The sequence below is a fragment of the Orbicella faveolata genome, unplaced genomic scaffold (assembly GCF_042242905.1).
Source record: "Orbicella faveolata isolate gen_17 unplaced genomic scaffold, um_ofav_v1 contig_4, whole genome shotgun sequence".
NCBI classification, from domain to species: domain Eukaryota; kingdom Metazoa; phylum Cnidaria; class Anthozoa; order Scleractinia; family Merulinidae; genus Orbicella; species Orbicella faveolata.
The window spans coordinates 1,400,044-1,421,271 of NW_028301569.1; the positions used below are offsets into that span (position 1 = coordinate 1,400,044).

At 38.6% G+C, this 21,228-nt stretch overlaps 1 protein-coding gene across 5 annotated transcripts in view; it reads left to right on the top strand.

The window, feature by feature from the left end:
* The window catches only part of LOC110055695 (general transcription factor 3C polypeptide 1-like), a 282,425-nt gene that overhangs the window by 96,143 nt on the left and 165,054 nt on the right, over positions 1–21,228 (top strand). For all 5 annotated transcript variants that reach the window (XM_089276241.1, XM_089276243.1, XM_089276244.1 and 2 more), the window contains exon 9: positions 8,974–9,086. In XM_089276241.1, the coding sequence (XP_089132367.1) occupies positions 8,974–9,086 (113 nt within the window). The remainder of the gene's footprint in view (positions 1–8,973; positions 9,087–21,228) is intronic.

Genomic DNA, 21,228 nt, shown 5'->3' on the forward strand with positions numbered 1-21,228 from the left:
TGTTATACTTACATTGCTTATATGAAAACATGACCGAAGTATATATATCTTATTGCAAATCTCATGTTATCCTTGCAGTGCTATTATCTTAAAAACAAAACAATTTGCTCGAAGCGCATGTGCAGATTAGTTAGTGTCTGTGTTGACTATATGTTAGCCAAAAGATACATTTCATATGTGATCACACACAAACGTAAAGGGCTTTTCCTTGTGGCAGAACAAAACACATAAGACGCATGTGTTCTACCATTGGTAGGGTCATAAGCTCCATTCTTGAATTCAGATCTGCGCATTTCTTGAGTGATACCACGCCTCTCATTTTCACAGGGGGTAGCAGCGATATTTCAGGTAAAATCAGTTATCCCTTTTTTAGTGTAAAGAACACTACTGTGACTGCGTATCTTCTGGAATCACCCCTGGCTCAATTCAAGAAATTTTGTCTGCTGTTTTATAACTTTTGTGTGTTCGCCAGGGTTCAAATAAAGAATGGAAACATATTGCTTCTCCTTAGCAGCTTTTTTATTTCCTCCTCTGTGAAAGAGAGCAAAAAGTTCATATTCAGCCAAAACTTTCCTGCTTTAGTTACATGTAAAACTAGTAAATTTGTGACGAAGGAACTTCACAATTATTGCTGCAGACTGCGTGGCACTTACTGAAACCACCAGTTAATTTCATCAGTCTTTGAGGTGATTCGCTCACCGATGTAGGATATAATTTTGGCCAAGTAATGATCTCAACCTTCCATACCTTTTTTTATTGCAATAACATTACACTACATACAAAAATTACTTGCTCTACTTACAATGTTAACGTAACTTACAATTTAACAACACTAACAAAACTTACAATTATACTAACATTATTTACAACTTGTTAATATCTTACATTACTTTCATGTAGGGCGTTAGCTACAATAGGAGGCTTTCACCCCCTTTTTTTTGACTTAGATTTATGTTTCTCAATTTAAATTTTGTTTGTAAAACTTGCTAAAAAGGCATCAAAATAAAACTCTTCTTTTCTTGAGGCAGTGTATAGATTGTCAGAGGTTTAAGCCAAGATGAGGTGCGTAGTTATCTGTCATGCCATATATTATTTCATTTTTATTGAGAGTGATCGTATATCCGTTTTTGGTGTTCCACCAATTACTGTAGTAAAGAGAGACCAAAAAAGCTGAGCTTCAGAACACGTAACAAAAAGATGGGTTAACGTATGTCTTTCTCCACAGAGGTGACAGTTATCATGTTCCTTAATTGAATATCTGAAAAGTGTCAAATTTGTGGGTAGAATGTGATGAACTATTTTGTATTGGAAAATGGTGAGTCTAGAGTCTGGTAACATTAAACGGAAGGCTATAAATGAGTTGTATTGTATGTTCTTTTAGATTGGCTTCTTTCATCCTTCATTCAGCTGTAGGTGTAACAAATTTACTTGTAACAAAGAATTTAGGTGCTGATCTGCAAGAGAGTTTATCTAAAGATATCTTATCCTTCACAATTAAACTTCACAATTATTGCTACAGACTGCGTGGCACTTACTGAAACCGTCAGTTGATTTCATCAGTCTTTGAGGTGACTTGCTCACCGATGTAGGATATAATTTTGGCCAAGTAATGATCTCTACCTTCAGTACTTCTCGTTGAAATGCTCCTCTGTTGTATTAATTGATAGCATTGTGTATTAGTTTGACGTAAATAAGGACGCACTATTTGTGACTCGATGTGACTATTTGATTAATGTCACTATTCCATTATTCAAGCTAAGAGTAGAATGTAATGGAACCAGGTAAAAGGTAACACAACAAAATACACAAACAACAATATGGCATAATTGAGGGGGACACAGCCCTGTGGCAGATTTGACATGACTTCATGTTAGTTGCACAAACTAAAAGCCTCACAAAGGCGTCACAAGTGTCACTAGAATAATCCAAAAGCTATGGACAACTGGCTCCATTAAAAAACTGCTCTCGATTAGGATGGCCAACAAAGCTTTCAGCAGGAGTGAAGGCTTTCATTCAAAGCCAAATGCAAAAAAAAAAAAAAAAAAACCTGGCTAACTGGTTTAACTTGGCATTATGGTGAAGTCCTCCTCTCTGCGAAGATCATGAGCTCAACAGGGATTTAAATACAGTAATAGCCCACATATAAGAACCTGAATTTTTCAATTTAGCCTAAACAGGTTCTTATATAAAATGAATGGTACTTAAAGCAAATTCAGGCTACCAAGGTTCTTAAAATAGGTTCTTATATTTTCATATGAATTTCATCTGAATATACTATATATACATGTATTATAAATAAATTATCATCTCATAATACAGTATAAATCATTTGTTTGTACCATGGAGCAATGCCTATAGGCAGTTCAGTGCATGTACAGTATATGTCCTTAACAAAACATAAAAATGAAACTCATGTTGATACCAAATTCATTACAAGTTCAAGCAATGAGCTTGAAAGAAAAAATAAAGTTATGTCAAGTTACTTTTAAATAGATGATGACCTTAATTCAGCAGTTTCTACCTAATACACTTTTACAGCAACCCCACTGATAAGAACCTAAATTAAAATTTAGCGTCAATAGGTTCTTATGTGGAGGGGACTTAAAATGAAAATTTTAGCCTAACAGGTTCTTAAAACCCAGGTTCTTACATGTGGCCTATTACTGTATCACTCGCAGTAAAAATCCTTAATTGTAAGAGAAATGTAATTAAGTACAGCTGTAACAGAAAACATGACACTTGGAAACCAGTAGATGTAGTATAAGTGGGAGAAAACAAGAGAACATGTTTCACACAACCAAGATGGTGGCTCATTTATTGCATGTGGTCCCAGCATGCTTTGGGACACTAAACTGTTATGTAATAATCCTACAGTTGAAAGTTGAACAACACTAGTTTTAGCTCTTGGATATAGTCCAGCAAACCATACAGTTAAGGCTTGTTATTAGTATTGTTATCTTTGAAGTTTATAGTGTCCCAGTTATATAATAATAAATAATTAATGTTTTTAAATGTCATCAATCTGTATTCCTATTTATTTTGGAGCCATAAGAGATTTTCTTTGTCATAGCATGTGACAAATTACAAAATAACTTATTTGTGAATATTGTTTGTATTCGGGTAACTGTCCTCTCAAACGCTATTGTTTTTACTTAAAGAGATTGTAACATTTAAGTGTACAGTAATTTGTAAAGTTTGACAATGGATACCACACTTGTTTCTTAACAAAATAATTATAGCTTTACTACTGAAATAATTTATGCTTGTCAGCCTGTTCGCTTATAAACGATTCTCTTGGGGCTCACCTTGTCTTGCTCTGCTTTTATGACTTCAACTTATTTTGGCTTCTCAAACATTATTGTTTTTACTTTAACAGATCGCAACATTAACATGGGTAACTTAGAAAGTTTGACAATGGACACTGCCCTTGTTTCTCAACAAATGAAAGCCACCGGTTTTACTATATTCGAGTTGTTCATTGAAAGTGTAAGATATCTAACTCAGGTCTCAGCATTTAATTTCTTATTTTCCCTTTGTTAAATGAAAAAACCCACCACTCACCTCAACAAGCTTTATCTCACTCTACCATATATTGCTGGGATGACATTTTGCGAGAATGATGTAACATGGTGATGTATCTCTCGCACTATGAGATATTGCTATGGTGATATTTCACCAGAGTGATATTTTGTGATGAATCTGTCACGCACCCTATGAGATATTGCGCCGGTGATATTTCGCAAGAAGGATATCTTGGTGAGATATCGAAGGGAAGCGCTGATATCTTGTCGAATTATCATTGTGCATGATGCGTCACTTATATGGAACAAAAATGATATTTGGTGATTATCGTTTGCATTACTTTTGCACAATACTGTATACATGTAGCATAATATTATAGTGAAATGAAATGTGGCAATACAATGGAAATTCCTTAAAATTCCGGTTATAAAACTTTGCCAAAAATCTTGAATGTGCAAGCGATTCGTGCTCGAGAAGTGTTTTTCTTCTGCAAATTCTTTCAACTTTCCATATCATCTCAGATTTCTTCATAATTATATAACTTTTATTGCTTGAATTTTTTGTTTTCCTTTCAAAATGCAAATTACTCTTTAGTAGCTTGGAGAAAAAAAGGTGCTCACACCCTGATTCCAAACAATGACCTTCAAACTGACTTCTAATTACCCATTGACTGAAACCTTACCACTCTGCCATAATGAATTATTCATGAAGAAAAACAAATTTGTCACAGTTACATTGAGGCCGCTGACTGATTGATGATTACTGTGAGCTTAAATTATTTGCACAGTCCTGAGCTAAAGTGTCTATAAAGTGAGCGGCTTTGGTTTCAAATGGTTGTTGTTTTCTGTGGGAAATCACTCAATACAGTATATGCTGACCTGTTTTGCCGGCCATGTTATCTATTCATGGATATTTTGTATGCTGGATGGATTTTTCTTTCTCACCCTCCACTGAAGTCAGGAGATCACTTGGTTTGTACTTGTGCTTGTAAAAGTCATCTGACAAAGTGCATGGTTTGCTGGTTCTCGTGCGAGTTATTTCTATCCTCTGATTCAAGGATTTTTTTAGTGTAATGAAGGAACGAAGATGTTTGTAATAAGTCAAGTGCTAAAGACAGCCTGCAGCAAATGAATATCAGAATAGCCCTCAACTCAATAATAACATGTATAACATTTCAAGTATCACAAAGTTGGCTAAAAAGCCTTTTTGATTTTGATTTAGTTGGCAGAGGACTTACCTGAGCCCTTGCCCATCAGGCAAGTGAGAATAAAAATAACTTGCCCGCCAGGAATATCTACATTTGTGGACAAAAGTCCTTGGGACACTTATATAATCTAACCAAGAGATCATCAAGGTAAGAGAGTGAATCCCCCATATAGGCCTTATATCCAAGGTAATCCCTCTTAAGTAATTTTTAGACATTGCACCCAGTTCTTCCAGGGATATTACTCGCACGTTGCATGGATGTTTTTGTGGAGGATCTGTTTATGTCTTTTTGTTTCGTTTCAAAGCAATAGAAAACCTCCAATGCTGTGGGGATGTCTTCTTTGATATTTGGATTACAAGCAAGGGAGTTTTGGCTCTTGGTATGTCTTAATACATTTTGAAACTTAAATAGGAGTTTAATAAGAGACGGATGTTCCTGCACAAACAATAACAACTGAATGAACGGCAGAGAAATGTTTAGACAAACAAGTGCAAAGCAAACAAACTCCCAAACACAAGCTGTGCAACCAAACAAACAGATGGTCGAAAGTGCAGGCAGATGCTTGCTGCCCAAGTAGAATCAAAAAAAGCAGTTTAAGCAGCAACGGCAACAATGCCATAGACAATGTCGATTTAAAAACGACTTAATAGTCAACCTACGAATCTTGCAAGGATTTAGATTCATTCAATTTGTCTATACTGTCAGAAATATCCCAAAGATGATACATAAGACAGCATCAAAATTCAAAAAAAGAAATTTTAATAATTAGCCGTCATATAGTTCACGTTCTCTCGAATATGCAGAATGTGGCTATTTCACGATGTTGTTTTTTTGTGACCTTTTGTAAACAACTACAAAGAAATGAACAAAAAATTACAATGCACACCTACACAGCTATTGTACTCGTTGCCATTGCCATTACCATGAAGTTTGCTTTATTAAAGTCCCTAAAACCGAATAAACCGCCAAATAATGAACAGCAAAACGAGCACAAAACAAACGAAAGCCCAGCCGGACAAAAAGATGGCTGAGAGCACAGAAAACATCTCTGCTATGAAACAAAATCAAAACATGTACAATGATGTTCCTGTCATTTCGTCTCGGGAGTTTCGAGAAAGTCGCTTTGGCTGTCCATGCATCATGTGAGTAACATCCTCGCAAGAACTGGGTACCATGTCTAAAAATAACTTAGAGGGATTACCTTGGGTAGAAGGCCTATATAAAGGATTCACTCTCTTACCTTGATAATCTCTTGAATTTAATGAATTACCTGTGTTTTACTACTGACGTTTGAAAAAAGTGCTGCTTCCCTTTTAAAAACACGTTACTGTTCTCCCTCTCCATCCAATACAATGTTGAAAATCAGAAGAAATTGCAGACAGTAGTTTTCAACATTGTATGGGGGGTGGGGGGGGGGGGGCGAGGTTAGTCGGGTGAACTAGCTTTCATGTATGGCGTGTGTACAAGAGCACCAAAAGTGCAAATTTGTCCGAAGACTTTTGTCCATTATTGTCTCAATTTCAGCTGAGAAATAAAATGTCACTTTTCAGTGGTTTTTCACATTCTAAATGTGTTTTTTCTCGACTCTGTGAAAAGATCGTGATACAATGAGTATTTTTGAGCTATTTCGTGGTTAACTAACGCTTTGTTTTTCCTTTTTAATTTTGCCCCAAGCAAGGTGTAAATTGGAATTTGTTTATCGCAGACTTGCGTGTGCACTATTTGAAAGGACAAACATGTTTAACACTGAAGGCGACAACAGGCATCATAGATCATGGTGCATATGACAGGAATGAATATGTGATACATGCAGTGAGCGGGCATTGCAAACTACAATTTTGTCCCAAGGGTACCAAACCAAATATCTGAAAGCTGTTTCCAGCCACTGGAAGTCATTTCCCTTTATTTGTGTACGAAATAATATTGTGTGACATTTTTTAATGTTATGCACAATGAGTTGGTCACTTTTTATTTGCATAACTCAACAGTTTTAGCAACAGTACTCACTTTAAAACCTTAAAATCTGCCTACTTATTTCCAAAAGCTCACATTTGAGACATGTGTAACTGAACTGTATTTGGGAATCAATCTTTCTACACATTTATTGCCAGGAAAATTTAATTTTGAGCTCTGCAAACATGGTACTCACTTTTCATTGTTAAGAATTGTTTTAAAGTCAACTCTTCCACACTGAATCAAGTGATTACTGTTGCATTCACTGCCATCATGCTGTGACGTGACTTTTGTGAAATAATTTCGTAAAAGTACCATATCTGCTGGTTTTCTTAGTTGATACTTTGAGGAAATTGAATTAACACTGTCTTTCTTCGCCGCTGAGTACTATGCGATGACCAGTGAACGTTGATGTCACTACCCAAAGAGTATAGCACCTCAGTTCTTCGTACACACTGTTACGTGCTGTAATAACTGTTAAGGTGATCACTAAGATTGACTTAAATACCAAATTTGCCGTATAAATACTTGAAGTATCTCTACACCTGTGCATTACAGTGTAAACAATTATTTGTTACATATCCAAATCAAGCGACGCCATTATCACTGCCATCACATACAAAAGTTTCTATATTATTTGAGATCAACACCTTTCCAGGTGGGTCCAAAACCATTGAAAAATACAGAAAAGCTGTGTTAAAGCTCATAGAAATGCCTTTCTAATCTCAGATGTTCACATTCTCAGGTCCTAAATGCACTTAGGGCTAAACAACATCCTAATTGTGCATTTTTCCATGAGATGTGAAAATCAGACAATCGTGGACAAAAGTCCTTGGGACACTTGTGTAATTTAAGAGTTATATGTGTTTTATTAATGGAGTTTGAAAAAAGTGCGGCTTTCCTTTTAAAAATGTGTCACTGTCCCCCATCCCCACCCAATATAATGTTAAAAATCAGAAGAAATTGCAGGTAGTTGTTTTCAACATTGTATGGGGGGTGGGGGGCAAGGTTAGGCAGGTGAAGTAGTATTCACGTCTGGCGTGTGCGCAAAAGCAACAAAAGTGCAAATTTGTCCCAAGACTTTTGTCCGTGATTGTACCTGTCATGAACATCCAAATGGCACTTTTTTGAGTCTCGTTAAAACCAAGAAACAGAAAACATCTTTTGATACTACTGGATGTTAGTCTCAAGTTATTATTTTTTTATACAGCTTTGATACCACTTATAAGCCCCACTCCTTGTTTATAAGCCAAAGTGCTCAAAACCTTTTTACTAAGTGTTATAAGCCCAGAGTCTACAACCAGAATTTTACAGTTTTTGGAAAGTTAGAACTGGAAAAAATTTCTCATGAAAAATTGCTTTAAAAAATTTAATTCATTGTTTTTGCTTTGGGATTAGTTTTCTGCATATACATCTAAAATATGCATTAAGCCCTTGAAAATCTGGACCTTTGGTTCATATTTACTGGCAAATATGTAATTATTAGCTACGGGTTGTATTATTTCTAAGTAATCATTAATTCTAAGTAACAAGCAAATACATGTATCCTTTTGCTCTTCAGAAATATTTATTCTGTTCATTTTTCCATAATATTTTGTCATAGTATATGCAATACAGCTAGTTGTGAATCAAGTGAGAAACACTTGTGTGACCTGCATGACATTCAAGGCTTAAAGTGGTTCAAGACTTGCTGAAAACACAAGCAGATAAGCTGCACTCACAGTAAAGTCAGTCCCTAATTTTGGCAATGCAAATTTTTGAAAGCCATTTTTTAAGGAAATCAAAACAAATCAAAAGTGGAGTCATGAGAATGATGCCTTACTTGTACTCTAGTTCATTCATGGATTGTAAACCTGCATAAGCTCACCAACATTGAAAACAGAGAATACTTCAAACTGAAACCCTTACATATAATTTTATCTCGCCTTGTAATAGAATGGATATGATGCTTACTGACTTAGATATATGTTTGAACTTTCTCTGGTATTTATCAAACAGCATTTTGATGAAAAGGGTTAATTTATGCAAATTTATGGCATGTTGTCCAGATGTTCTCACAGATACGCGGCATCCCTGATTTGTTATGACAACTTTGAGGGTAAAGGTGTGGCTTATCCGCTGATGCTTACGGTAGTTCTGATCTTCTTTAAGCTTCTTGTTTTAGTTGCTTGTATTTAACTCCACTAAATCAGCAGTTTTTCCATGCAGTATCTTTAATATATGCAATGAATATTCCCGACACACTCATGATTAAAATAAACTAACTTAAATATTCTATTTCATGTTGTCAGGTTTGTGGCCACTCCATTTGTAGAAAGTAATGTACAGGCAGTGAAAGTGAAACAAATGCAGGATGAACTGAAAGAAATGGAGACTAAAGCTGTAGATTTAAACACCTCAAAAGGTAGTCCAGTGGAGAGGGGAGCCCTTCACTTCACCATTTATTTAGAGTTCTTGAATGGTAACATGTTATTCTAAGGGGTAATTCAAATTTGAATTCTCAACTATCGCATTCTGGATACATGGGTTATTTCATTTTTAAACTCATGAATGTCTACTAGTTTATAGTGGTTAATACAGATCACTTATTCATTCGATCATGGGCAGATTTCCGGCTTTTGTTTCAAGCCTGTCTGCAGGTTAACTGCAAATGGTTATGGTTCAAAATTCCTTGAAACTGCTTTACATCACTGGATGTTCCTCCTCCAGTGCTTTGAGTACTCCTCTTTTATTACTTTTGATGACCTCCCGTCACCATTGAAATCATATTGCTGTTTGAAGTATTGCGTTTAACAAGCTCAGCAATCACGCATGAGTGAGGGGTTATACAAACACTTCTAGCAGACAAATAGAACTGACATCAACATGCATGGCATAGTGAACTCGCACATTCTTGATGGGAAAAGCCCTACGCCTGAACTTGTTCATTAGCAATCATTTCTACATGATGAACTCTACGCTCTATGGCTCCACAGCTGTACGGCTCTGTGGCTCTAGGGTGCTACGGCTCTACGATCACACATAACTAGATAATGAACTCTACAGCTCTGTGGCTCTATGGTGCTACGGCTCTACGATCACACATAGTTAGATAATGAACTCTACGGCTCTATGGCTCTACGGCTCCACCGCTCCATGGCTCCATGACTGTATGGTTCTATGGCTCTACGGCTCTATGGTTCTACAATCATGTATATCCCTAGATAATGAACTCTAGGGCTCTATGGTTCTACCATCAGACTTTTCTACACTACTAAAAGTTTGTAAATCATGAGCCTAACAGCTTGTGATTTACACGCTTTTCTTGTGTTCCCCCAACATCCTGCATGGGTTATTACCCCTATAAAGTATTGTGCAAAAGTAATGAGAGTGAAATGCGCGAATTTCCTTCTTTGTCTCCTTGAACTTTCTTCGAGAGTTCGCCCGAAAATTCAAGCGTCTTTTTGCAATGTCTTGAGCGTTATTTCTTTAAAACAAAGGACGGAAATTCGCGGCATTTTCAAGACCAGAACGACAATTCCTTACCAGAGGGATAATTCCGCTTGCAGTATGTGAAACATCGCAGTGCAGTGCCCTGACCAGTATCGAGCCATCAATGTATCGTTCTCTTGTGAACAATTGTGGTCACGTTGATGCTCTACTCCTCTATAAAATTCGCTGTTGTTAATGTATTAATCCATCTTTCATGGCAAAGAACGTAGAGAATTTGAATCGTTTGATTGTTTTCAATTACACAAACTCGCTAACTTAAGCTTTGCCATGTCACTGTGCCAGCAAGGCAGGTACAAAAGTTGGACTGCTAGTCCAGGTAAACTTGGACGAAAGTAAAATAATATTCTTAATAAGGTCTTTTTGAAGGCCTACTTCACCTCAAAATTTACCCAAAGTGACATCAAATTCAGTGATCAATGGACAAGCAGACATGTTGTTTATCTAGTGCCAGGTCTCCACATGCCCAGTCCCCTCAGCTGTTATCACGTTTGCCACATTCTTGTCTGCCTGCCATGATGGAAAGTATATTATTTGTGACAATCCCTCTTTATTTCACACTCGTAAATAAGAGATGGAGACATGTGACCGCGCTTGAGCATGTTGGAAGTGCAAAGAAATGGGATTAGGGAAGGAAAAGTGCAGAGACGTTCGGATGGCAAGTGCAAAAGGGAAAGACATGGCTGCCACAAGCCAAAGGATTCTTACGCGAACTGGGCCAAAATGAGATGCTCTTATTTCAGCTTATACAGTAAACACCCGCGTATAAGAACCTAGTGATTTAAGAACCTACAGGCTGAAATTGGGCATTTTAATACCCAAATATATAAGAACCTATTTAGGCTGGCAAAGAACAATAGGTTCTTATACAAAAAAACACTCTTATTTTGTAGCCAAAATACTGGATTTTAATTGATAGAAATTGTGAAATTTCTGAGAACCACCATGAAAATTATTTGTTTAATTGAAAATCTTTTAAATACAGAGTATAGAATACTGTATAAAATTATACTGCTGTTTTTATTTATATATTTATATTGCTGTTAACAATTTACATTATTATCAAATACAACTGTAAATATGGTAGCCTATGATACTGAATTTATTATTGTTTAAAAAATAAGGCTTGGCATTTTTGCGGTTTAAAATACAAATGTTCAACCATTATGACATACTAGTACTACAGTAGCTCTCTGAATGGTACCACTATGACAACTCCTACAAATAAGAACCTACTAAGAACCTAATCAGCCTGAGTTCGGAAAAACTACCCCAAAATATAAGAACCCATTCAGCCTGAACCCAAAAATTCTAGGTTCTTATACGCGGGTGTTTACTGTACCTTACTCCCACTGTAAGAGACTGGCCTGAATAGTTCGATGATAGCTTCAAACCTTCGATGGTAATATCGCAAGGTCACGCAGAGCCTGGGTTCATTGTGGCTGCACCGCGAGTACTTTCGTGAGTAGCATTTCTTGTTCAATGAAAACATGTTGGCAAACAGACCATTTGAGCTTGCGAGCTTTAAGATTGTAACAACCGGCTTTCTCTGGACAAGCAAGGTAAGTTTGTGAGAAAAGGCTTTGAGATATTACTATCACTCACGATGATATTAACGTTTTTATCGCGCATGTTCTTGTTTTGCTCTGGCTTAATTCATCTTACTACTGGGAATTGATGGGAAACTTAAGGAAGAGAGCGAATTTTTGCTAGAAAGTTGGAAGGAAAATTCAAGGAGAGTGAATTTCCACTCGAAAAATCGGCCAAATTATCAGCAGACACAAATTACTGCTTGAAAATTCGTGTTGACTAAAAGAATGGGCAGCAGGAAAATTAGTTGAATTTTCTTCGCACTTTTGAGGTGAACAAAACTTCGCCATTTTTTGTCGAAAAGCCCCAAAATTGGCGAATTTCGTCCAATTACGCTCTTATTACTTTTGCACAATACTGTAAACCCATAGAAATATTCGGTGTGTAGCTAGGCATGTCCAAGATTTTTGGTAAAAAGAATAAAAAGTTGACACTGGTTAAAAATATATACTGGACGTTTTGGCTACTACTGGTGCCTTCTTCAGCAAAGATAAAAATGCAAATGTCTATCCTGCCCTAGGCCAAAGGGTTCTCTGAGAGAGTTGCAAACATTCTCCGAGGTTTCAACATCAAGGTCGCCCATAAGCCTATTCGCACCATCTCGAGCATACCTAAAAAGCCAAAAGACAAGATCAAGAAAGAGGTTTCCAGAGGAATCGTGTACAAGATCAAATGTAAAGACTGTGATTGTGTTTACGTTGGTCAGACATCATGCGTGATAAAAACATGAGTAAGAGAACAAGCAAAGGCCATAGCCACATTGGATAAAAACTCTTTGTTGGCCAAACACCATATGCTTCACACTCACCAAATAGATTTGCAGTGTTGAAATTGTTGACACACACATGGATAAGGGGGGTTCTGGATCAAGGGTGGGTTGCTGCTCATTTCACGTCTTGCTTCGCTTGCCGCGATTAGAAGCAACCCACCTTGAGTCCAGAACCCCCCTTATCCGTGTGTGTTAACTGCCTGTGATTGTTGATCTAGATTTATTTTTTAATTGAAGAAGCCCCTGCGCGCCACATCCGCCAGGTACAGAGAAACCGAGAAGCTTCCGGGCCCACGGACGCTGTCTGTTTTTGCACCTACTTTTGAACATTGTTGGAATTTTTGTATATGGATGCAGCATTGGAACGGGTAAAACGCATCAAAACCAGATGTGATTTACTGCAGAAGCCTATTGAAAACCGCCCAATCGACGTCAAGCTTTTTCAAGACATGGCTGTTGATATAAAACAAATCGAAAAGACATTGTCTGAATTGAAAGGGTTACTCAGTTTTTTCAAAGCAATCAAGATGAGGAACGTCTGGAGGTGTGAATGCAGGGGTGAGACGATTTACAAGCATAAAAAAAATGGCTAACTTGCATACGCTAAAAAAAAAGTTAATTGAAGGTTTGCAAGTCTGTTGTATTGTGATGGTGGATATTATCAACCCGTCAGCTAAAAACATGAACAATCTTTCAGTTGAGGAAGTGGCAGATAAATACATAAACATACTTTTAGAAAAGGAAGTGGGAGCTAAAAACATGAACCATCTTTCAGAAGAGGCAGTGGATCAGTTAAAAAATCTTTTTGATTATATGAATGAATTTAAAGAAAAATTCTTTGATATTCTTAAAGAAAATTTTTCGGCAACGCACAAAGAACAAACACCTGAAATTGAGAAAAAGTTGACAAACCTTTTGATCAATTCATTTTTTAAAGAAGAAACGTCAGATCTTACTGATCCGGAATTTAACGTGACTTTAGACAATACTTTGTGTTATTTCTTTCAGCAGTATCTTCCAAAAATATTCGATAAATTTTGTAAGCTTTGTTTGAGCACGAGACCTGAAGAATTGCACTTTGTTTTTCAAGAATTATTCAAAGGTTTGTATTCATGTTGAATAAAGATGGCGCTTGCAAACAACGTACCCACGGAAGAGGATTTTCAAGAACTCGAAAAAAATCGACCCGACATTAAAAAAAATCAACAAGTTGAACTTGAACCTGAACCGCAGTAAGAAAAAGAGAAAAATTATTGTTGCGACGCATATGGCAAGAGATTTACTCAATTGAACTCGCTTAAAAGGCACAGAAAATATAGCTGTAAAAATTTGGAAACAGAAAGGATTCCAAAAGGAAGCCGTCCATGATGTTCTAAAATGTTGCATAAAATGACGGTTTACAGGCATAAGAAAATGGCTGTCCGAAAAAAGTTAATCGAAGGTTTGCATGTTCCTTGTATAGCGATGGCAGATATTATCAACCATTCAGCTGAAAACATGAATAATCTTTCAGAAGAGGAATCTAAAAGCGACAAAACGCAGGTCGAGGTGGGCAAAGAAATGCAGGACGAGATTAGTTTTGAAGAACTCCAATTATTGAGAACGGCTGCGAAAAAGTATATAGTTTTTGACCAGCTTTTTAGAATTTTGTCCGATTAAGGGAAAGAGAGTTTTGAAGAAAGTCTAAAATATTCTGAAGATGACAGATTATCAAGAAGTTTTGCCGCCTTTATGACAACGTATTTGGAAGGGATGGAAGATAAAGGAAAACCAGTATTTTTTGCCTTCTTTGGGGGAGGAACTTTGTTTGGGAAGTTATTGAAATATATTGAGCATAGTTCACATTAAGATAAACAAAAAAGTAATTAAAGATTTTCAAGTCTTTGGTAAAATGGGGCGTGGCAGGAATGGTTTTCTCAATGCAGGCCACATGAAAAACAAAATATTGAAAAAGGCAAGGAAAGAAGAGCCTTACTGGGGCTTGGTAAAAACATAAAGAGAAAAGCTGCAAACAGGAGGTATATCTGCTGGAAACATCGTTGGTTGAATTAATGCAAAGTTTAGACCCACAAGAAGCGGTCAAGGCACTTTTGAAATAATCAGCCAATATTCTCTTGTCAAAAAAATATAAAGATGCCTCGAGAAATCAGCTTTCTTTTGATCTAGTGGTGTTACTGTCACGTGTGACGTTGTGTGAGAGACCAACAAAGGTGGCTAAACCCTCATTGGGGGTTCCCGGTGGCTGTTGTTGCCTAGCCCCAGCTAGGACTTCTCCCACTGCTGACAAGGCGGCTGTCATTCCCATTTAACCTCTCCTAACAAAGCGCCTGCATGTGCCGTATTAGGAATCACAGGTGGCCACCCTGACATCCAAAAGCACTGCCATTTGCTTTGCTAATGACTGGTTATGCAAATCACATATTTATATGGCTTGGTCAGGCTTTCTGCATACTTGTGGTACTCTTTCTCTGTCATTCGCTGCACATGCACAGACGTAATTGTTGCTGGGTCTTAATTAGCTGCTTCAAACAAGGCATCGACAACTTGTCATGTAATATCGCGCACATTTTTTAGCCACTCTGGCATGAAATATTTGTTCACAAGAAACGCAATCAAGTGTAAACAGACGATCATGTTTTTATAATATGCAAATGGCATCGTGTGTTTTCAAATGTCAGTTCAAAGCAGCGGGGTTGGTTATTTTTTAGGAATTCAGCTTCAACTTTGTCGCAGATCTCTTTCTCTAGGTTGTCAGCATTTACAATCTCTCCGCTCAACGGTTGGCGAAACAGCTTGGCTCAGACTTGTTCTTTTAGAACGTTGTACTGCTGAAACTCGGAAAGAATGATGTCAAACTCGTGGGCAGACACGGCGTTGTTATTCAAAGCTTTGGATAACAATCTGTTGACTGTGTCGCGTTTGGCGATGGTGAGCATGGTTGCCAATTGTTGATCGCTTATGTTTTAAATGAAATGTTTTTTTATTGAAATGAAAGTTACTGAGAATGTGTGTTCTGAACAACAAGTATCCAATGAACAAGATGCTCCCATCAGAATTGTCTTACCGTTCAAAGACCAGAAATTGGCGAATGCGGTAAGACACCAACTCGGTGATCTCAGTCGAAAGATTGATGCTGTTGTCCAGCCTGTTTACACAAGTCAGAAGATCAAAGGACAATTCAAACCAAAGGAACATAAACCTCCAATTGTGAATCAACAAAACATTGTTTATCATTATAAGTGTGGTCTGTGTGATGCAGACTATGTTGGCTTCACGAGTCGACACCTACATCAATGTGTGGAGGAACTTAAGCGATCAACAATCGGCAACCATGTAAAGGATGAGCACGGGAAGGATCCAGAGACCATTGGAAGCAATTTCAGGATTTTGAAAAAATGTCAGAGTAAACTCGACTGTTTGATTTTTGAAAAGCTTTTTATTCGTGAACTTCAACCAAAATTGAACAAACAGAGTGACTCGATCCGCGCAAAGCTATTTAATTATTTTAATTATATTATTTTTAAATTGTTTCTATTGCCTTGACGTTTTATTACTCATGCCGCAATTTTCTTGTATTGTTTCTATGTAAATATTTTAGAGTTTTAGTCAGTGTCTCATTACATTCTTACAATTGATTGTATATATTTAACTTTTACTTTTCAACTTGAAAATGACTGTCGAACGGTCGAAACGTCGTTGCTTTTTAACGTTAACTTTTTTAGTGAAAAAGTTTTTAGTTTTGTCAATAATATCGCAGTGTATGAAGTATGTCGTTTTATATTTTATTTTTTCTATTGTTGTTGTATAAGCTTAAGTTGGTGATATAACCTTAGGATCAACATCAAACAAGGAAAACAAGCAGTCGTCAACTAAAAAATTGGATGACCCCTCTTTTTTGATTACAAGCTGCCCTGAAGGCTGATTTGTTTCTGTTTTTAGTTCATTGAATAGACCTGATAGCTTTTGCGCTAAAACGTTTAAATTGTAATGACCTGGAGGGACATTTTTAATAATTCTATTTTTTATATTGACTATTGGACAACTGACCCCACTCTTTCAAGATTGTGCCAGCTATTGTACAAACTGCAAGAGAGGTGTCTGATGAAATGTACCTTCGGGAGTGTCTCCTCAAAGTACACAGTTTCTCGGTTGTTTTGTGCGACAATCGTAAGCACAACCATTATATTGTACAAATATAACATATTCAAAGTGGATAGCACTGCGTTCAAGGACTTCCAAAAATGGGCTCAAAGGCCTCACATGAAAGCCAAAGAAGCCACGGCCCAGACAAACGCGTGGGCCACGTTCACAAAACAGTTCCCGAATGCTGATAAAGCCCAATTTGTGGCACAAATCAACATCGATGAACAACGCAACATTACCGCAGAAATGTTTTTCAAAGCAGGAAAAGGCTCCCTTCAAAGTATGTTTGGTTCAGACAGGTGTTACTGGAGCCAAAAGATGAAATCTGCTCTTGGTTTGGCAAGCACGGCAGGCTTCACTTATCAATTGTCGCCGATGAAAACCAAAAAAGCACTGCCCATCCTTGCTGTAAATTTCGAAGAAACACCCGCAAGCCTGGGGAAAATCTTCAACAAACCCATAAAAATCTATGTGATGCCAGACACCTTCTTCGTGACAAAATTCAGGGAAATCTTTCAACCAACCATGGTAACGCACAGCACGGCAGCCGAAGCCAAGTGGTGGCTGGGCAGTCCTCATATGCAATATTGGGCACAGCAGCTCAACTTCACCGTGTTTTATGCAACACAAGGCTGCGGAATTTCATGAGAAATCTTTGACAGTGGCATGACACTGTCGCCACAAATAAGAGCGTTTTATAAATTCCACGTGTATTTCACGGTAAGACATATTTTGTACTAGCTTGGTGGTATTCAGAGCGTTAACGCTTTGCCAGGCGACCCAACCTTCAACACATCAAACAACCACTATGTTGTGGCTTCATACAAAAAGATCTGCGTTGAGTTCGGCATAGATCCATCGAGTGATTTTCGTTTCACACATGGGGCAAGCCACGGGCTGGGATACATATACTTTTATGTGTCAGGCCTTGGAATGAAAACAAAAACCACGTACCCTGGCTACTATAAATTCAGTGATGAAGGCGGGAAAGGCATCAATGGTAACCTGATTTATTACATCGAGTCAGAGGGCATGCTGCAGTACGACTGGTTTGCCCTGAACATAGGCACTGGTTTGACACAGGTGGGTCTATTGCGCATAAACCAGTCGATCGAAGCGTATGTGTACTGCATCATGGGCTCGCAGGTCAATTTGCACAGCAGTATTCTTGGCCAAGGCAGCCGGGCGAAAAAAGTCCTGAGAGAGTTTCTGGCGATGGTGGAAGAAGCAATCACACAGACCAACCTCGCTGTGAGCGTGCAAAATTACCAAAATTCATTAGACCAAGCCAAGGTAAGGCTCAACCTTGCGGTCTGCCCGGGCACATGGCTGTTGCCTGCTAGAATGATCATCAACATCGAAAACATAGTGGGGTACAGCGACAAGCTAAAACAGGCTTTTGCAGGGATGAAGCTGGGCATAAGCAATGGCGTTGATCTAGGCACAAAAAATGCCGCACTCAAACTCATGGCTGGCGGCCCATAAAAATCAACCCGCCCAACAGCCACCCATCTAACCCGATCCACAAAGTAGCCATGGCTGCCCAAACAGGCAAGCCGCTGCCAAAAAAAGAGGAGCAAGCACAAGAGGAGCCCACAGCTGGCCTGCAACCAACAGCAGGCACAAGCCAACACGAAATCAATAAAACAGCTGTGATAATAGGGGGCGTAGGGCTCGTGGCATTGATCTTAATCACCTTGCGTTAGGCCCATTTGTTGATATATTTTTCGAAAATAAAGGTAATGGCCGCCAAAATCAGAAGCCAGGTGTGCTCGGCAAGATAGCCAACCACCTGCCTGGCTATTTTGAAAAGAAAGCTCGCGACCTGGCCGATCAGCCCGGGGAGCATGGACCCCAGCTTCGCGCTTATTTCTTTAAGACTGACCCCCAAAGCTTTGCCAGTGGCTTTCAAAGCATTGGTAACCACACCCACAACAGCCCCGATCATGATGCCAGCTGCCAAGAGGACAGAAGTATCCATCACGCCATATTTTTTGAAAATTTCTTTGATTCTTTCACGTTCTTGGATTTGAGTTTGCAAACATGCGAGCTCTTCGTTTCTTTCTGCCACTTGGGCCTCTGTGGATTCTCTTTCGTAGGGCGAGGTGTTTTCATCTTTGATGACCGTCGCTTTCTTGCTCTTTCAGCTCTTCTAATGCTTTGGTTTTGTTAAGGTTTTCTTCCAGCACATATGTTTTATTTCTCTCTTCCAAAATACTTGCTTCAAGGTGAGCTTGTTTTTCATCTTCATTGGCCAGAGTTTTTACTTATTTTTCACATTCTTTTCTTTCTTTTATCGCGTCTTGTAAATCTTTTTGTAAATTTTTTTGTTAGTTGTTTTTTCCTTTTAATTTCTTCTTGATATTCTGGCCCTTGGTCTTTGAGTTGTTCAATCTTCACGTTCTCTTTATTTAACAGCTCATTTAGAGTCATTACCAATTTATTTTGTTCATTCAAACTTTGTTTTGCTTCTAACTCTTGCTTTTGAGATTCATCTAGTTCTTTTTGCCATTTTTGAATATCAGCACTGTTTTTACAGATGATAGTTTCAGCACTATTCCCCAGAACTTTTTTGATGCATGTTTTGTTTAAGAAGTCTTGCTGCAAACCGCTGCCATCATCTAAAGCTATTTTGGTGTCTCCGCCCTTCAGACCCACAACCACGATCTAATTCAGATTTTTCGTGTAGAATCTGATCATTGTCTTATTAACTTTGGCGTTGCGGTAATGTTTTTTGATCAAATCTTTGACTCTTGATTTCTTTTTGCTTATCTTCTTCGCTTAAAGTGACATTCTGAAGCTCAATGTTGGTCATATTTAGCAGCCCCGTATTTGGGTTTCTCAAAGCATTCAGCCTTCTTTCAATTTCTTTATCTCTTAAAGCTTTCAACCTTTCTTCCATACCGCCGGCCCCGTATCATCATCATCATCCTCCCATGGGCCATCATAAGGGTCATCAGCAGGATTTTCATAACCGCCTTCTGCCATTACAATATATATTCCACGTATGTTATTTTAAAATTAGAAAATAATCTTGGATTAATATACCATGGACGACAAAAATCCAGGTGAAATCCCTGACGTGCTGCTCCCGACTTACATGGCGAAATCTTTGAGGGCCATGAAGGTGCCGCGATCTTTCAAACGCATCACCTTCAATAACTCTGAAGCCAGCCCCGGCGAGACCCTGCACGTTTCGGTGCCCAAGATGAACGAAAACGAGGTGCTGGTGCCCAGCTTGCTGGCTCTACGCTTTGATATCGAGCTGGATGGCGGGCACGCCAACAACTTCCTCGTTCAGAACCTTACATGTGCGCTGGTTGACCAGCAGGTCATAAAGTTTGCGGGGGAAACACTTGAAGAAACAGTGGGGTACAACATCTACAAAACGTTCGAAGACTTGTTCCTACCAGTCAAAAAACATGACAACATAGTGCAGGAGGGAATCCAGAGCAAAGACTTGTGCAAGGTACACTCAAACGCAGGGGACAAGAAAACGTTGGGTGTTGAGGCCGAAAAAAAGCTGAACAAGATATTTGGAAGCAAGTACTACATCAGGCTCGACCACCAGATCTTGACTGATCACGGCATTTCCTTCCCCCGGGGCCTGAACAATGACCTCACTTTCAAAGTGACACTCACCTCTGCTTCACAGGTGGTCAGAGGCTCAGACCCCTCTAAGCTGAAATACAAGCTGACCAGCATCTAGCTCGAGTACGAAATGATACGCAGCAAGTTTCTTGGAGTGGAGGCACTCAGAGTGTATCAGAGCGGCAAAGAGTGCGCTTACGACCACGTGAAGCATGACAAAATCTTGCCCTTTAAAAAAGGCACGGATTCGCAGCTGAAAATAAAGGTCAACCCTCAGAAACGACCTGCACTCCATTAAAGACCAAACAATGCATGGCAGTGGCACGCGGCTTGTGAAGCCCAATGAGGGCGTCCTGCTGGAGATAGAGAGGAAGACCACCAGCACAGGCGAAGTGAATTGCCGTATCTTCTTGATCTCTGACTCCCAGTTTAACATCATGGGAACACAGCTCGAATCTGTACAACATTGATTGGACAAAACTCTGAAAAATAAAATGGACCCTGGCAACATCCCTTTCAATGCGCTCATCGTGGGCCCAACCAACTCAGGCAAAATGCAGTTCCTCGTAAACCAGCTCTGTGGCCCTTTTTACAGCAAATTTGATTACATCACGCTCATCCGCCCGACATTCACCCATAACAAGATGCTTTTCCACTTCGGCTGCTCATGATACTCAACACAGCACTGATCACAACAAAACATGTCGATTTTAGTCTTGCTGAGCAAACTACTGAGTGTTTACAAGCAGTTGTTGAGCAAACTGCTGAATAATTAGTAAGCATTGCCAGCAATTCCTTAATTATATATTTTTTGTCTACTAAAATAATGGCAGATTCAGAAACAACTCAAGTCGAGCCTGAGACACAGGGGCAAGTTACTTCAAAAACACCAACCATGCGGCCTGCAAAAAACCTGTATCGGGTGGCTTCACGCAAAGCTGTTGCTGCCAAAACAAAACAGGCG